Source organism: Osmerus eperlanus, chromosome 15 (assembly GCF_963692335.1).
Source record: "Osmerus eperlanus chromosome 15, fOsmEpe2.1, whole genome shotgun sequence".
Taxonomy (NCBI): domain Eukaryota; kingdom Metazoa; phylum Chordata; class Actinopteri; order Osmeriformes; family Osmeridae; genus Osmerus; species Osmerus eperlanus.
Window position 1 is genome coordinate 1351963 of NC_085032.1, and position 18100 is coordinate 1370062.

Here is an 18100-nt window from a genome sequence, read left to right on the forward strand (position 1 = left end):
AATCCAAAAGTAAATGCTATTAGTTACACTCCTAATACCTATGTATTTGTGTGTGTGTGTGTATGTACTGTATGCAAGTTAATGTGTGAGAATGTATTTGCATTGCGTGTGCAAGTGCATATGCAGATAGGTGCTTTCCAGTGTGGAATTCTGTTTAAAACATAAAAACACGACACAGAAAGGTCAAGTCTCTTACTTGCTGGAAAGAGTCTTCAAATAAAGTCTGCCTTGATACCGTAATCTTCACATGGCTGGGGAGTGCATTGGACTGAGTAAAGAACAGAAAAGGTGTTTGAGAAACCAAACGTGTCAAGATTTTCTTGTGTGAGGTCAATAACATCTTAATGCCATACATTTTGGTGTATGTGAAGTGATTTACAGAATTGCTGACAAGATTTGAATTGAATCATGTATTTCATAATTTTTTCTCGGAAAGAGAGAGAAAGGAGAGAAAGTATTACCTGACACAGATAACGGAAATGTGCTAGCTTCCACCTGAAACTGCGCTCATAGGCAATCTGAGGACCTTTGGTGCTGAGACGACCGATATGAAGAAAACAAATGTCAGAATAAGCCAGACAGAGGTTATTGTCAAATTATTTAAATTCACTTCTTCAATTATGGCACGAGGAGCAGAATAAAAAAAAGTTTGAAGCCTATTTTAATTTCAGAATTTCAAAATTCTGTTTTATTGTTGTTCACAATGCTTTAACTGTGATGACATGTTTCCTTAGAAGTGGGTAATTGAGACATCATTGAGACCAGCATTTCTAAAATTAGTATTTCTACTTTGGATTTGATTTCACAACTAAATCCACATTCCAGATAAGTGGAATAGCATTGGGGGGAGAAGTTAAACTTTATTTTTAAGGAGAATTAAGTAGTCCATGTACTTACACAGAAGACTTTCCGGTGCGTGGGTCATTGAACGTAGTGGTCCGTGTGTTGTGATCCACAAAGTACCGGACCCCCTCACGTGTGTACCGTATCTCCCAGCCCTCAGGGAGAGGGTCTTCATTCTGTAGCCTGTAGACACACACACATATTAAAAAATGGGCACAGACACTTGGGTAGAACAAGCGTTTAGAGTGAAAGAGGACAGCAAGGAGACTAAACTGCTCTGAACTGTTTTTTGCTGGTTGTGCATGAATACAGCCTCTGTGCCAATATAAAATGTGCTAAGGAGTGCAAAAGAGGTGGCAGGTAGGGGGTCTCAGCAGAGCTATGGCTCACCCTTGTGTGCGTGGGTCCTCCCACTGTGTGGTCTTTGTGTTGTGGTTGACAAAGTACACACGATCGTTGGAGTCAACACGTCGTTCTGGGGGGAGAGTGGGGATGTGGAGGACGGTTAACACAAAAATAACCACACATTTGTGGTCAAGGTTGACCGTTCTAGCTATGCTTGATTAATCACAAAATGTGCATTTTGTGGGATTGTTTCATTGGTTTAATATCCCATTGGTATTCGGTGCATCTTTGCATATTGCTAATTTTATTGCATTGATATGTACGCCTTAAGATTAAATTAAATAAGAGTCTCTTCATATTACAGGCCAGTATGCTTGTAGCACAGGCAACAACATTACATTCATACGATAGCCATGTTTCAAAATGAGTCGGTCTCTGACAAGCTACCACTGACTACACTGATCAGAACATGATCTTGATATCTTGGAGGGCATGATTTAAAGCAAGTGATGAGAGTTATGCAGATAGTGTTATCTGACACTGTTATACTGATCGCTCATCATTTTGATAAGAAAGAGGATAGCAGAGGTGAGATGCACATAAGAACAAGAATGAGGGACAGGGATAGTAGAAACTAAAACATATATTTATGTTTGAGAGAGTGGGAGAGAGAAACAGAAAGATGGAGAGACAAACAGGGAGGGAAAGGGAGAAAAAAACCCGAAGAAGTCAATGTTTGAGGCATGCAACTGCGACAATAGATTGGAGAGCACACTCCGCAACCAAGAAAACCAAGGTGCAATGAAATTCTCTGAAATGGTAAACCTGAGAAGGTGAAAGGGTAGCAGTCCCTAACCCAAACCACTAACGCCATCACTGGTGGCTCCCTGGCCTCTTCCCTCCATAACTTACCCCAGCCAGGAGGCAGCGGCCCCAGAGGGTCATTTTCCGCTGACATCATCGAAGCCTGAATGCAAGAGATGGGGATGTACACGTCAAAATAGGTCCAGGAACCAAAACAAACAAAAAAGCAAATATATTCCAAATTAGGTGAATTGCTAAGACTGTACAACTGGCTAGCCGGCGGACAAGTAAGCTAGCACTAAGTCAGGCCTGACAACGTTGTCTCTCTGAGTCTGTGTTGTGTGAGTTAATCATCATCAAGAGTAGATGAGATTATGGCCTGGTTCAAAGACCCACAGTTTCTGTCAAAGACAGGTAAAAGGGGTGTAAAGGGTATGGCAGTGACGTGCGGTCAGGGGAGGCAAGGGAGGCAGTGCCTCCCCTGTGTCATCATGAAATGTAAAAAACGAATAATATAAAATAATAATATTTGTCCACTGATCTGTGATAGAAATATAATTATTGGATGATTCCAATGATTTTTATAGCCAATATCGCTGAATTTGTGTATTTTCCTGTTCAAATATGGGGAAAGAAGCGGAAGGAGGCAGCGACTAGCTGTGCCTCCTCTCGGATTGCGCAATCCCACACAAACTGGGCTGAGCTGCAATTTTTTTTGCTCAATTTGAGCACGTGCAATTTGATCTCTCTGTATGTCACCAATGTAATGTTTGTACACATTTTTATTATATGTCCTCACATTTCATAGTCTTGGTCATGTATTTTACGTATTTGTATAACAAATTAGTCTTGCTGATCGTACATAACGCCGCAGTGAAAAAGCAGGAGGGGAGGCAGCCAGTACCTCTGCCTCACTGAAGGGGGCATGCGTGAGCACACGGGCTTGTTCTGCTATTGTTCTTCTTCATGTATTACAGACAAATGTATGGTTGTTGCTAGCTAAAAAAGTCAAATAGAAAAAGTGCACCCTATTGTTTATTTGCCCTGACTGATTATAAGATTATATATATATATAATCTTGCATATATATAAGCTTAACATTTCTCAAAACTGGACTTTCAATCAAAACTGGAAGTGATAAATCATGGAAGATCGATGCCCGGAGCTAAAAGATTTGCTTCAAACGACGGGAAAGAAGATAACAAAATTATATAAAACCAGATAAGAAAAATTTAGTTATTTTAAAGAATAAAACAACATTTGTCTTTCTGTTATGGACTGTATATACTTTCATTTCTATTGAATGAGTATGAATTGTGGAATTGTGATGGCAAATTAAGAACACGGACGATGCGGAACAAATGCGCTCTCTCTGAGCCTCTATAAATTTAATGCATTTCTTTGGCCAAATATGTGTGTGTAAAGAATGCTGATATGGGATATGAAAATAACCATTGGCAATGTGCAAGCAGCCAGTTGAATGGTGAATTGATGCTGCTCTGTTGAATTCATGTATTTGTAGATCTGACTTTGAAAGAGTCAGTGCCTCCCCAGCCACGAACCTCACTGCATGTCACTGGGGTAGGGGTAGTGGAAGTGGAATTGTCTGACAGATAGAGCTCTGACTGGCCAATCAGGATGGTGTAATCACATCAAGTGTGTTGTGTTTTCTGTGTCACCCCTAAGGAAGATGGTTTGTTGTCATTCTTAACACATTTTGGACCTGTGAGACTTGAGTCAAAATAATATTTGTGTTCCATTGACATAGTATAGAAACATGTGTCTCTACAATAACAACCCGGACAACCTACAATTTTCTCCTTCTCAACTTGGAGGGTGCTAAAATGGAGGAGCTACTTCTAGCAACAACAAATAAATCACAGAAAAGAGTTATCTGACCTCGCCACGGAAGTTAATGACATCAAAATGTCCCTAAGACAAAATCTTGGGGTCAATGGATCCTGCCTCTGATATGAATGCCATCTTAATAGCATTTTTCTATCTAGGTAACATTGCTAAAATAAGACATTTACTTACAAATCATTTTAACTGCTAGATTTATTTGGATAATTCCCAAATTCGTCCAAATAAGGGGGTAGGGAGGCTTCTCTCCTCTGGAACAGACTTTATGTTTCAGTAAATGGTAAATGGACTGCATTTATATAGCGCTTTTCTACCTTAGCGGCACTCAAAGCGCTTTACAATGTTTGCCTCTCATTCACCCATTCATACTCACACACCGACGGCAGCGAGCTACCATGCAAGGCGCCGGCCTGCCCAACGGGAGCAACTTGGGGTTCAGAGTCTTGCTCAAGGATACTTCGGTAGGTACATGGCCTCGGAGGAGTCGGGGATCGAACTGCCAACCTTGCGATTAACAGACGACCCTCTCTACCCCCTGAGCCACAGCCGCCCCAAGTAAGCTGCCATCTGCTATTCAACAGAGCCTAAGCTTATATTTTGGGTGTTTTTCTTCTCTGAGGGTTTAGGTTGGTCATCGGTGCTGATCTGTGTGCATCTGTGAAGCCCTCTGTGACATTGCTTGTAAAAATGTCTGTACAAATGAATTTGGATTAGATTTGTTATAATATGCATAATTGCCATGTCTGCCTTTTAGTTTTAAAATGTGACAGATTCCAGTTAATAATGGTAAGCCTATCCATTATTTACACTGTTTTGTGTTGAAGAAAATTGTGGGATCACTGTCACATTATAATGGGTAATTGGTAGCAATCAACCAAGGTGTGTGTGTTTTAACTAGTGGTGGGGATAGATACATTTTTTTAATCTAGATTAATCTCACTGTAATCTTGGCTTTAATCTAGATTAATCTAGATTAAAATGGCTCATTTGAATTCCGCCGAAGGCATTCAGAATATGTGTGCTACGCAAATAATGACTAAAAGTCTTTGAGAACGGGTTTCTCAAGCCAGGTGGCGCATTAGACCAGGAGCTCATCTCCTGTTTCCAAAATGCATCGCAAACTGCTTGAGAAAGCTGTTCTACTATGATAATTGGTGATGAAAATAAATTATGTTCAATAAGATGTACTTGTGTTTATTAACTGTTTATTAGATTAGTTAGCTTGGCTGATAGAGCTGCGCTGACGGGCTTGCCTCGGTTGCACTCGAACATCGTAGTTTGACGACGACTCTTCCCTTGCGCTACATCAGTGCTTGGCCCGGCATCTTCCGCATTAGCTACGGGATGCTTTGCGTTTAGGTGGTATTTGAGACTGGAAGAACTCCTACATTAAACTAATTCCGCATAGCACAAGGTGCAAACACCTTAGTCTTGTCGAGGTTTCCATTGGGAAGCTTCTTATAGATACATTTTCCCTGAAGCAAACCAGGCGGCTTCATAGCTGCATCCATGTTAGCACGTCACGTTTGATGTGATAATTTCATACACAAGGCATACACACAGGTTCGAAGACTGGTTCTCGCCCCCTACAGTGCAATTCGGCTAGGTATACATCCGCGCTAAAATATCAAGGTGAAAGTCATCATAACTTGCGTAGTATAAACCCAGCTCCCAACCCAGCTTTGAGAATAGATTAACGGCGATATTTTTTGTATCGCCGATAAGAGTCGCAGAGCGATAACGGCCCACCACTAGTTTTAACACATGTGCACTTGTGGTCTGTGTGTGGGCTTTCTTATGTGTGTACCGAGTAGAGGTATCTCTGGTTGAATTGGTGCATAGCTCCTTGCAGCTGACTGCGCTGGGACTGCCACTGTTCGAAGTTGCGGACTGACTCCATGGTGGGCCTCTGCCAAGTGGTGGTCCTGGTGTTGTGATCCACGTAGTAGATGCGTCCCCGGTCGTCCACGCGCCTTTCCCAGCTGACACACAAATAGACACAGAAGGTGGGAGAGAGTGAGACAGATTGATATATAGTCAGAAGTAAACTGACATAAAATCCGCTAAAATTGTGAGGGGTTATGTTACTGTCTAGTCATGGGAAACAATCACACTGAAAACAAATAAAAGCTTACCATTGTTCCAGTTTGCTTACCAAAGTTTAAGCAAGATTGTAGTAACATCTTGGTAACATGTACACACTTAATAAGGTCTACAGAGAAGATATAATGCAAGATTGGGTTTTATAGTCCAAAAGGAATGACACCACTGTGTGTGTGTGTGTGTGTGTTTTCCTTTCAAAGGTAATAAACAGTGACACGTTTGATGACTGACCCTGTCGGTAAAGGCTGTGGTCTCTCCCATGTGGTGGTTCTGGTATTGTGATCCACATAGTAGGTTCTCCCGTGGGGGTCCTTTCTCTGCTCCCACCTAAGCACGCACACACACAAACAATTCCATGCAGACCAATAATCCGTAGCCCAAAACATACACCAAATAAATACAACTTGTTTTTACAAACACCTTCTTTCAAATGTCCACATACTCAATGTCCAAACACCCTCTTTCACACTAGGGGTCGACCAATATGCGTTTTTCAGGACCGATGCTGATACCGATGATTACAGATCAAGTAGACAGATAACCGATATTTTGAACCAATATATATGACTAGTGTAAAAATCAAAATCAAAATTAAGAATAAAAAGGCCTCTGACAAAGACTCTTTCAATTATTGGTGGCCAAGTTGCAAAGCGGCGAAGCCACCTTAAGGGTTTCTACCTTTTCTTATTATTGGTGGCCAAGCCGCGAAGCGGCGCAACCACCTCAAGTGTTTCTACCTTTTCTTATTATTATTATACATCTGCCATGGGAGTCTATGGCAGCCCCTAGAACCACATGATCAGAAGTTGTGAAATTTGGCACACTCTTTGGGACCTGTCCCCTCATCAATTTCACCAAGTTTCATGTCTCCATTTCAAACCCTCTAGCGCCAACAATGGGTCAAAGTTGAGGGTGTGTTTACACACGTTACTTTTGAACCATATGCCGCATTTTCCAAAATGAGGTATCATTGGATTCCCTGGATCAAGACAAGTTCAACGCACTCTATGACGTCATACCCAGTCATATAGATTCTCCGCCATTTTGAATGTTAAGGAGAAACATTTTTTCGCTACTCCTCCTACAATTCTTGTCGAATCTTCTTCAAAATTGCCACAGATGATCTTCAGACCAAGCCTCACAAAAGTTATCCCCTGGAGCTTTGATTTTCGCAACCGTTTGTTAGTTACAGCCAATCAAATTCAGCAACTGATCCGGAAAAAGGGAAGTGAGGTCATATCTTAGTGAATCTTTGATGCATTGACTCCAAACTTGATGTATGGATTCATGACCCTGTTATTAAGAGGTCCGAAAAAGGTAGGGTCATTTGAGCTCTAGGGGGCGCTACAATAGGCAAAACTGTGTTTTGACCAATAACGGTTGATTTGTTTGTTGTATTTAAGTGATTCCTATGTCTCGTGATATTTCTCAAGGTCAATCACCTTGACGTCAAAATAGGACTGAATTACAGCTGTTGGGGCAACAACTTGGGCCAAATCTGACCACGCATGCCACAGGAGAAACGGCTTACTTTTGGTATACAGTAACTGTACACAGCAATTCCCTGCAGTGAGAATAGCTCACTGGGATACGACGGGTTCCTCTGAAGTGCAAGGTCATAGGTTTGAACCCAGCCACAGTCATCAAGCATGTCATGATACTGGTTTATCTGTTTAGTGAAGCCAGGTATGCCACAGTAGCTGTCTAACAGTATAATGGTAATGATAATGTTTCATTCTCAGGGGATCTATACTCAAGAAGAGTCAGATTTATTGTGCTTTGTAGATATGTGTCCTATAACCTCTAGGGGGGCGATCGTGTCTGGCACATGTTAACTTGTGAGACCAGCCGAATTGATGCCGCCATTTTGAATGAATAAATAAAACGTTTTTGTCCTACTCCTCCTACAAAATGTGTCAAATATTCACCAAATTTGGGACAGATAATCTTCAGACTACAATCACCTTGACATGTCAAAATAGGACTGAATTACAGCTGTTTAAACTTGGGCCAAATCGGACAACCGCTTGCCACAGGAAAAACTGCAGATATTTTTACCCAGTAACTGAACTGTGATTTGCAGCACTGAGAATCGCTCACTAGGATAAGTTGGTTTCCTGTCAACGTCAGAGTTTCGAATCCAGCCAAAGCCGACAAGCTTTTCATGTCTCTGATTCCCTGTTTAGCGAGACTGTAAGCCACTGCAAAGGAAGCCAGGTACACCGCAGTCGCTAGCTACCTGTAGTCAAGCTACAAGCTATAGTCAATGCAATCTTCACACAAACTATCAAAATGATTTTAGATTTTCGAAACCGTTTGTCCGGTACAGCCAATCGAAATCGGCAGCAGAGCCGCCAAACAGAAAGTTGTGTCGTATCTCAGCAAATCTTTGATGGATTCACGCCAAACTTGCTGCGTGTACTCGGAACACTCTTCTGAGGATGTCGAAAGTTTCTTCTGGGTCATCTGACCTGCTTGGCCACCCCATTGCTGCTTGCAGCTATATTTTTAACCATATCTTTAATTCTGAGAACTGTTAATAATAACAACATTAATATTAATAGTAATAACAACATAAAAAGTGCAGGGAGCATCCGGCAGCATTCTGTAAACATTTTGTAAAACTTAAAGAAGTAAATTGAAACCACAATAAGCAACAAATGAACAAATAATAAAAATAAATAAAACAATACCGATAAACATAAAATTGCTTAATAACGGCGCAGATAATCGTCCACTTTGGCTTACCCTGGGGGCAGGGGGTCTGAAGTGCTGGTGTTGGGGCTCTGTTGTCTAGGCTTGGCTCCCTCTGAGGCCACTGCTTCGCCTCCACCAACCCCTCCAACTTCCGCTGTGGAGCTTGGGGCTGAGGAGGCATGTGAGCAAGAGAAGGCTGCATCAAGCTGAGCGGAGGATGTGGCTGGGTTGAGTGGAGAGGGAGCAGCAGCACCGTCTGGTTCAGAGGAGAGATCCTGAGAGGGGGCTTGGATCATGCTGAAGAGCGCTGGATCAGAGCTAGTGGCTTCTATGCACTCCTCTGAGGTATTGGTCAGGGGCACCGCATCGTCTGCGGAGGGGCCGGGGGTAGAGGTGAAGGTCTCCCTGTTCACTGTAAGGAGACAGTGAAGGTAGAGACAGAAAAGTAATGAAAATTATAACAATACAGAAAGAGAACCTGGATATAAGCTATGCGACAGACCGACACAGACAGATTTGTTTTATTAATCCTCAGCAGGGAAATGCAGCCAGGTACATTAAGCACAGTCACAATACAATGCAATAAAATACAATCACAATAACTTTGCAAATAAATGCAATAAAATAAATCAATACAATAATAATTAAAGCTTAAAGTCCAATTTATTGACCGTTTACATTTACGCATTTAGCAGATGCTTTTATCCAAAGCGACTTCCAAAAGAGAGCTTTACAAAAGTGCATAGGACACTGATCATAACAACGAGATAGCCCCAGACATTGCGGGTAACCAAAACATGAAGCATACATTGTGAAAACTAAATAAGTCCCAAAGGGAAGAACCATAAGAGCATGTAGTTGAACAAGTTACAGTTAAACAATTAAACAACATGAACCTCAACAAGTGCAAGGGTGTACCTACTACATGTACTACTAGGTGTATCTACTCCAAAAACTTCAGGGAGGACTGCTTTTTGTAGACAAGAGCCTGCTAAAGATAGTCAGTATATCAGATTTTTCAAGGCGAGCCTGTTTCATTCATCATACGCCCTGAGAAAGCGACCTATGTAAGCCAGGCTATTTTTTGCCAATTTCAGTAGGTGAGGCTGTTTAAAGGTCTCTGACAGTCAGAATCACTGTTTACAGGTCTTTGTCAGATGTGTATATATTGACAAGTTTAGAGCTAAATACTCTTGCCAGAGCCTGGAATCGAACCCGTGTTTTGAGTGACTTTGCATAGGTCTCCATCAGTTCAACACATTTGGATTTAAGTTCAAGTAATTCCACTGCATTTCACTGTCAAAACTATAGTTTATATCAAGTGTAGATGGAAAAAGCTTCATTTTTCACTACTGACATGGACCCTTTATTCACTTTTACAGGTCATGCAGAGTCCTGCTCAACAGAGTGCAACAGAGCATGCTGAGAGCAACAGCAGAGGATGCTGAGAGCAACACAGACCTGCCTGCCTGCCCCTGCCTTGATATCTCAAAAGATCACTGAATTACAGCTGTTTAAACTTTGGCCAAATATTATTACACTTGCCACAGGAGAAACAGCTTACTTCTCTATACAGTAACTGACCACATTGGTTCTCAACACTGAGAATAGCTCAATAGGCTAAGACAGTGCACTGCAATGAGCAGGGTCACAGGATGACATGGCAATTGCATGCAATTTCACGTTGAAATGTCAACCGTTTCTTAACCTTTGTCCCAAACCTGACCAAAGCTAATACTCAAATCACGCAGTCAGAGCACAGCTAGATAATCAGCGTCAGCGCCCTTGGGTACCCAGCATGCAGTGCGACATGTCAAATAGGCAAAGACTTGTGGAAAATAGTTTGGTTACAACAGCCGTGCAAGGGATTTCAGTTGTTGTGTTTGTTCAGTTCGATGTTTGTGATGTTATTGTTTGTTAGTTAATATAATCTTGTTGGTCACCCTGATTGTGCATGTTGTGTAGTTTAATGGGACCAGAGAGTCGGCTGCTGCATTGTAACAGGCTATTCTTGCAAGGAGCTGAATATGAGCACTGCCCTAGCCCAGTTGCCCACATGACTATTTTTAATTGTGCATTGAGTGAGATTCTGGAAAGAGATCAACTCAAGAAGAGTTTCAATATCCGCGGTTTTCAAGCCATCTTCAGGAAAGTTTGAAAAGAGTGTTGCGGTTAAAATGTGTCAATTGTGGGAGGCAAGTTTTCGGACTATTTCTAAACCTCATGCGGCCGCCGCAGCATTTCTGCCTTGGCGTGACCTTTGCTGGGAGAGAGGGAAACAGGATGGATGGGGATTGTGTGTGGGCAGATGTGTCTTTATATAGCAGGGGTGGGGAACCTTTTTTCTGCCAAGGGCCATTTGAATATTTATAAAACCATTCAGGGGCCGTACAGCATTATCAACTTAAAAATGTCATTGCTATATTTGGTCAAACATTTAATTAACTCACCCCTAATGCGATGGCTGGAACTGCTTCTCTTTGGTGAGGTTTGTGATGTTAGCTGGCACGGATGCAGCCTGCTTTGAGTAGGGGTGCATCGAACATTTCTTGGGAGGTATCATGATTACGGAAAGGGATTGTATTCTTTTTTATATTGCTACCATTTTTGAGACTGCTTATCGATCTGAGTGTTAATCAGGCGCGGAGCCATACGTTGCGTCCAAACATTGGGGGCTTAGCCCAAACCAACAACGTATTCTGGGTTTGATTTGCTAGAAAGGAATTCCACACTTAATGCTCGCGCGCAGAGAAAATGTTTTGGTACATTGGTACGCAACGCTGCGCGCCGCCACGGTCCTCCTCCACATATTAAAATAGTGCTGCTGCCAACGAATAATGCACCTAATAATATGGTTCCTGCAGTGCCATGGCGGGCCGGACCAAATGATTCCGCGGGCCGCATACGGCCGGACGTTCCCCACCCCTGTTATATAGGGTGAAATGGAATAAGAAATGCAATACAAAATGGCTGAAAGGGGTGTATTTATGTAAATGTCCACATTGCCTCAATATCTTTGTGTCAATAAATCAAATATAATTTTGACTGATGGTTTTTCAAACGTCTGTCAGAATCCCCTGTCAGAAGGAGCTTCAACTCCCACCTCCGGGAGAGCTTCGATCATATCTCGGGGGAGGCCGGGGACATTGAGTCTGAATGGGCCATGTTCCAGGCCTCCATTGTTGAGGCGGCTGACCGGAGCTGTGGACGCAAGGCGGTCGGTGCATGTCGCGGCGGTAACCCTTGGACCCGGTGGTGGACGCCGGAGGTGAGGGAAGCCGTCAAGCTGAAGAAGGAGGCCTATCGGACTTTGTTGGCTGGTAGGACTCCAGAGGCAACTGATGTGTACCGGCAGGCCAAGCGGAATGCGGCTTTGGCGGTCGCGGAGGCGGAGGCAAAAACCCGGGCGTGGGAGGAGTTCGGCGAGGCCATGGAGAATGACTTCCGAACGGCTTCGAAAAGGTTCTGTACCACCATCCGGCGATTCAGGAGGGGGAAGCAGTGCACTGTCAACGCTGTATATGGTGGGGATGGTGTGCTGCTGACCTCGATGGGGGACGTCCTGGATCGGTGGAAGGAATACTTTGAAGACCTCCTTAATCCCACCAACACACGTTCCGACGTGGAGGCAGAGTCTGGGGACATTGGGGGGGGGCCTTCTATCTCTGGGGCTGAGGTCGCCGAGGTGGTTGAAAAGCTCCGCGGTGGCAGGGCCCCTGGGGTGGATGAGGTCCGCCCGGAGTTCCTTAAGGCTCTGGATGTTGTAGGGCTGTCTTGGTTGACACAACTCTGCAACATCGCGTGGACATCGGGGACAGTGCCTCTGGACTGGCAGACCGGGGTGGTGGTTCCCCTTTTTAAAAAAGGGGACCGGAGGGTGTGCTCCAACTTTAGGGGGATCACACTCCTCAGCCTCCCTGGGAAAGTCTATTCAGGGGTTCTGGAGAGGAGGGTCCGTCGGATTGTCGAACCTTGGATTCAGGAGGAGCAATGTGGTTTTCGTCCTGGCCGTGGAACTGTGGACCAGCTCTATACCCTCGGCAGGGTTCTGGAGGGTGCATGGGAGTTTGCCCAACCAGTCTACACATGTTTTGTGGATTTGGAAAAGGCGTTCGACCGTGTCCCTCGGGGGCTCATGTGGGGGGTACTCCGGGAGTACGGGGTACCGGACTCCCTGATCGGGGCTGTTCGGTCCCTGTACGACCGGTGCCAGAGTTTGGTCCGTGATACGCAGATTTTCTATACATGTGTGAGGTTGTCTCTTGCTGTGGTCAAGAGGTCACGGAGCAAGCCTTGGACAATACACATATAGATCAAGGAATGTGCTCTGGTCAACTTAGGTTAAGTGCAAGATGCAGAAAGTAGTACAAGCAATGATTGATGACCGCATCACCTGTGTGTTGTTTCTTCTGTGCATCAAGTTGTGGGATGTGTACCGTTTAAGGAGATGTTGTGGGGGTAACTATATTTGTACAGTCCAGCCATATATAAAGGACTTCTGAGAGACATGTTTTCTCACTCATGCTAGCCGCTCTGTTGTGGATTGGTGGCATGATCCGACGTCGAGCTAATAAAACCGAGTCAACCCTTTTTATAATTGTCGTGACTCTTTCCGGCCTGCCTGCTGAGAGATCTCATCCTTACAGTCCGCATTGCCGGTAGTAAGTCGAACTTATTCCCGGTGAGGGTTGGACTCCGCCAGGGCTGCCCTTTGTCACCAATTCTGTTCATAACCTATATGGACAGAATTTCTAGGCGCAGCCAGGGCGTTGAGGGGGTCCGGTTTGGTGACCTTAGGATCGGGTCGCTGCTTTTTGCAGATGATGTGGTCCTGTTGGCTTCATCGGGCCGTGACCTTCAGCTCTCACTGGAGCGGTTCGCAACCGAATACGAAGCGGCTGGGATGGGAATCAGCACCTCCAAATCTGAGGCCATGGTTATCGACCGGAAACAGGTGGAGTGCAATCTCCGGGTCGGGGGGGAGATCTTGTACCAAGGGGAGGAGTTCAAGTATCTCGGGGTCTTGTTCACGAGTGAGGGAAGGATGGAGCGTGAGATCGACAGGCAGATCGGTGCGGCGTCCGCAGTGATGCGGGCTCTGCATCGGTCCGTCGTGGTGAAGAAGGAGCTGAGTCGAAAGGCGAAGCTCTCTATTTACCAGTCGATCTACGTTCCTACCCTCACCTATGGTCACGAACTGTGGGTAGTGACTGAAAGAACGAGATCGCGAATACAAGCGGCCAAAATGAGTTTTCTCCGCAGGTTGTCCGGGCTCTCCCTTAGAGATAGGGTGAGAAGCTCGGTCATCCGGGAGGGGCTCAGAGTAGAACCGCTGCTCCTCCGCGTCGAGAGGGGCCAGTTCAGGTGGCTCGGGCATCTGATAAGGATGCCTCCTGGACGCCTCCCTGGTGAGGTGTTCTGGGCACGTCCCACTGGGAAGAGGCCCCGGGGAAGACCCAGGACACGCTGGAGGGACTATGTCTCTCGGCTGGCCTCGGGGTCCCCCAGGAAGAGCTGGTGGAAGTGGCCGGGGAGAGGGAAGTCTGGGCCTCCCTGCTTAGGTTGCTGCCCCCGCGACCCGACCCCCGGATAAGCTGAAGATGATGGATGGATGGGTTTTTCAAACCTTATTGGCTTCAAGGTGACATCATTTTGATGTACCATGCGCAATTTCATGCAATTTTACCTTGAAATTGTGATGGCATTTTTTGATATAGTTACTAAGAATGTTTTTTTAATAGACTGAGGTTGTGTTTAAACAAATGGATGTTGCAGTTGGTCTTAAGGTATTTATGGTGTTGAGTTATGATGCCTGATTGAGAAGCTAGGGGCACGGAGGTTGGGGGATGTTTGAGTTCTGTGGCCTAAAGGGAGATGGGTCAGTTGATCTAGCAGCCCTGACCTTTTGGCCGAGGAGATTGCGTCCTGTGTCCTGTTTGTGTTTCATTAAGGGTATCTTTACTGTCCTCATTTAGAGAAAGAGCCGTGACATCAAAAGACTTTGGTCACTTGACCTGGGGGGTTATATTGTCTTAACTGTCACTGAGCAGTGCTGACCAATCACAGAGTTCAGAAAAACCATTTGATCTAAAGTTTATATAAGGCAGGGTTTTAGGGTTGTTCTGGATCACTCTGGCGAACGACCTGTGGCTAGCACCTCCTTCATTATGACTGATCACAAAGTACTTTGTTAAATCATGATCTGTATAAGCAAAATAAATTGTAATAAACCCACATCTCTTGACTACTCAGATCTACACAGTGCCGCTTGAATTTCCACCATTACAAAATGTCAACCGTTTCTTAACCTTTGTCCCAAACCTGACCAAAGCTAATACTCTGCCCTTTCTATTCCTACGATCACAACAGTTGGTGTGTAGCAGAGAGGATAAAGAGACTGACTTGTAACCTTATGCTCATGAGTTCAAATCCCCATTCTGCCTGTTGTTGGCCAAACATGAAGTAGTTTTGCTCTCTTGTTGTCCAGCTCTTGATCTTGTACAGTGTACATGTTTATAATATTTTGCCATTTTGCGGAGGAACCCGCATCCCTGCTTGCAGCTATATTTTTATTATTATTATTATTAATCTTCTTCTCCTTGCGCCAGAATAACTAAAAATGTTATTGGTCACAAATTTTCTAATTTGGCACATTGATACTACATCCGAGTGGGTACCCCCACACCAAATATGGGACAACTTCGACTGTAGGGGGTGCCACAGGCCACGCCCTAAAGACTGATTTGAAGTGATGGCATTTCCACCCCATAGCTCAAATTCTTCTGAAACTTGGTGTACATGCCTTATTTCTCATGGGGAACAAAAAAGCCTCAAGGCCCCATAAGGTCCGCCATGATGGATTTTCCTGTACAGTGATAATTTGGGAATAAAATTTTAACAAAAGATCAAATTGACTTGAACTTGATTTTGTACAGATATGTATCATTGATGTATTTAAAAACGTTACTTAAGACAGTTGAATCAAATGCAAAATGGTTGAAAGGGGTATGTAACTGTCCACATTGCCTCAATATGTTTGTGTCACTAAATCAAATGTCATTTTGAATGATGGTTTTTCAAACCTAATAGGCTCTAAGGTGACATCCCCCTTAAGTACCCTGCAAAGTTTCACCTTGATGTGTGAAAATATGACTGAATTACAGCTTTTTGAGCTTGGATGACAAAGTTTGGAAGTTTTTAAAGGATATAAAAAATGGACCACCGTAAATGCTGTGTTCCAGGCTGTACAGGGAATGCTGAAACTTTTCAGAGTCTTCCTAAAGGCCGAATTATACTTCTCCGACTCAGTTACGGACAGACGAACGGACGGATTGGTTGAATTTATAGTACTCCGAAGGCTGTGGGTGCTGAAAACACTTCACTGCCAGAAGAGTAGGTGCAGAGCAAATTTACAAATTAGCCGTTTCATCAATAAAATAAGCACATTTTCAGCAACTACACTGCCCATTTCTCGTCACATTTTAATTCAGATGCTGATTTACATGTACTGTTTAGCTGAAATGTGAATTGTAAACTTACAGCAATGGCAGTCAAAGGATTCTGTTCCGTCTTGTTGGTCACGGCAACCCCGCCCCCGCCGCAAGCGGTTCTTAATACGGACCAATCACAGCCAAGGGGTATCCGTAAAATGACTGACGGACGGACAGTCAGGAAAATCAGGAGGTGCACGTAGAGCTCTCCGAGGGGCTCGGAAAGGGCACGGAGAGGGCATTCCTTGACGGAGAGGGCGTTCCCTGTCTCCGTCTCCGTAGAAACGCAGAAGTATAAATTGGCCTTAAGGAACCAAACACTCGACGGGCTGTGATGTTTGTCTATGAGAAGATCCCTGTGCAGTTCGACCCTCAATTACACATTTGCTCAAACCATTTCACCGAGGACAGTTTTGAAAACCTGGGAAAATTGTCCCAGGCTTTGCTATGAAGCTGTTGCTGAAAAGAGGTGCTGTTCCAACCTTATGCAGACATCCTAACCTGCAGAGACTTCAAAATGGAACTATGCCAGAGCCCTGGAGGCTGTCAGAAAATTACTAATAGCCATAGCATAACCTCAAACACAGCCCTGTTATTGGCTAATATACTACCAGGAGCACTTGAAGCACTCGACGTCCCAAATAAATCACTAAATGCTAAAACTAGCGATCTTATTATGGTTCTTCAGCTATAGCTAGACTGTTTCCCCACTCAAACCTAGGAAAAGAAAAGATAAGAAAATGGCTCCATGGTATTCAGAGGAAACTCAGTCTCAAAAAGTCCACAAAATCTTTTGACCGTAATTGGTGGATCACTAAACTTTTCCGCATTTTCCGAATTTTTCCGTCTAGCTTATCAAATCAAAATGTATTCGTATACCCTCGTAAAAAATCTGGCACCTTATTGAACGAAATTAAAAAGAGTGAAAGAGTTCACAGACACCAGAATGAACGCGTTCACAGTATCGTTCATCAGGCAGTAATACAGTACGTGCAGTTCACGTTCACCAAAATTATCAACGAGTTCATGAACTTTCGTTCAATGAACGCGTTCAGGCGCAACACTGGATTTAACCCCTACTGGAGAGAGTTGTGGGAGATGACGATGATTGGTCAAAGTTGCGGGAAAATTGCGGTGATTGGTTAAAATTGCAACATCGCGCTGAATTTCCGGGGAATCGTTGAATTCGCGTGAATTGGTGCGATCGCAACATCGCGAATTCCTGGAGGGTCTGCTCTATGTCCTCCCTCCGCACCTCCCTTGTAGTGTGGGGGGTTGAGCTGTCAACGTCTGCCTGGTCGCCGGTCTGCCAACGCTAGACGTAGTCGCCAAGCGGACAATGGTGTCCTTTGACGGACAGCAGGGAGTTCCTGGTCCCTTCCTGTCCATCCATTTACCTGGCTGTCCTGTGATGCGGGGTCAGATGGCTGAGCGGTTAGGGAGTCGGGCTATTAATCAGAAGGTTGTTGGTTCGATTCTCGTCCGTGCCAAATGACGTTGTGTCCTTGGGCAAGGCACTTCACCCTACTTGCCTCGGGGGAATGTCCCTGTACTTACTGTAAGTCGCTCTGGATAAGAGCATCTGCTAAATGACTAAAATGTAAATGTAAAATGATGCTGCGCCGATCACACGCCCCCAGCCCTGTGGCTACCACTGCCAAATTGACACTGCTTAAATTGATTCGACAACTCTCATCCGAGTTGAACTTTGGATTTCTGTGTTTCAACACCCATTGGCATGTTTCTTGATGTATAACTATGTTTAGTCTGTGTTCTGCACCTCTCTTTCACCAACCGTCTCTGGAGGAGGGAATCCCTCACTAAATTGCTCCTCCCAAGGTTCTCAAATGAGTTTTCCTTGGAGTTTTTCCTTGTCTTCCTCGAGGGTTTAGGTTGGTTGAGGGGCAGTTCTATGGGCGTATGTGAAGCCCTCTGTGATATTGCTTGTAAAAAGG

The 18100-nt window shown here is 44.4% G+C and overlaps 1 protein-coding gene across 5 annotated transcripts in view; it reads right to left on the reverse strand.

Moving 5' to 3' along the window:
* LOC134035284 (NEDD4-like E3 ubiquitin-protein ligase WWP1) overlaps window positions 1-18100 on the reverse strand; it is a 96147-nt gene that overhangs the window by 36902 nt on the left and 41145 nt on the right. For all 5 annotated transcript variants that reach the window (XM_062480274.1, XM_062480276.1, XM_062480273.1 and 2 more), the window contains 8 exons: window positions 8707-9067; window positions 6190-6285; window positions 5663-5837; window positions 2101-2155; window positions 1234-1318; window positions 898-1026; window positions 462-534; window positions 197-268 (listed from right to left, as the gene is read on the reverse strand). In XM_062480274.1, coding sequence (XP_062336258.1) covers window positions 197-268; window positions 462-534; window positions 898-1026; window positions 1234-1318; window positions 2101-2155; window positions 5663-5837; window positions 6190-6285; window positions 8707-9067 — 1046 coding nt within the window. The remainder of the gene's footprint in view (window positions 1-196; window positions 269-461; window positions 535-897; window positions 1027-1233; window positions 1319-2100; window positions 2156-5662; window positions 5838-6189; window positions 6286-8706; window positions 9068-18100) is intronic.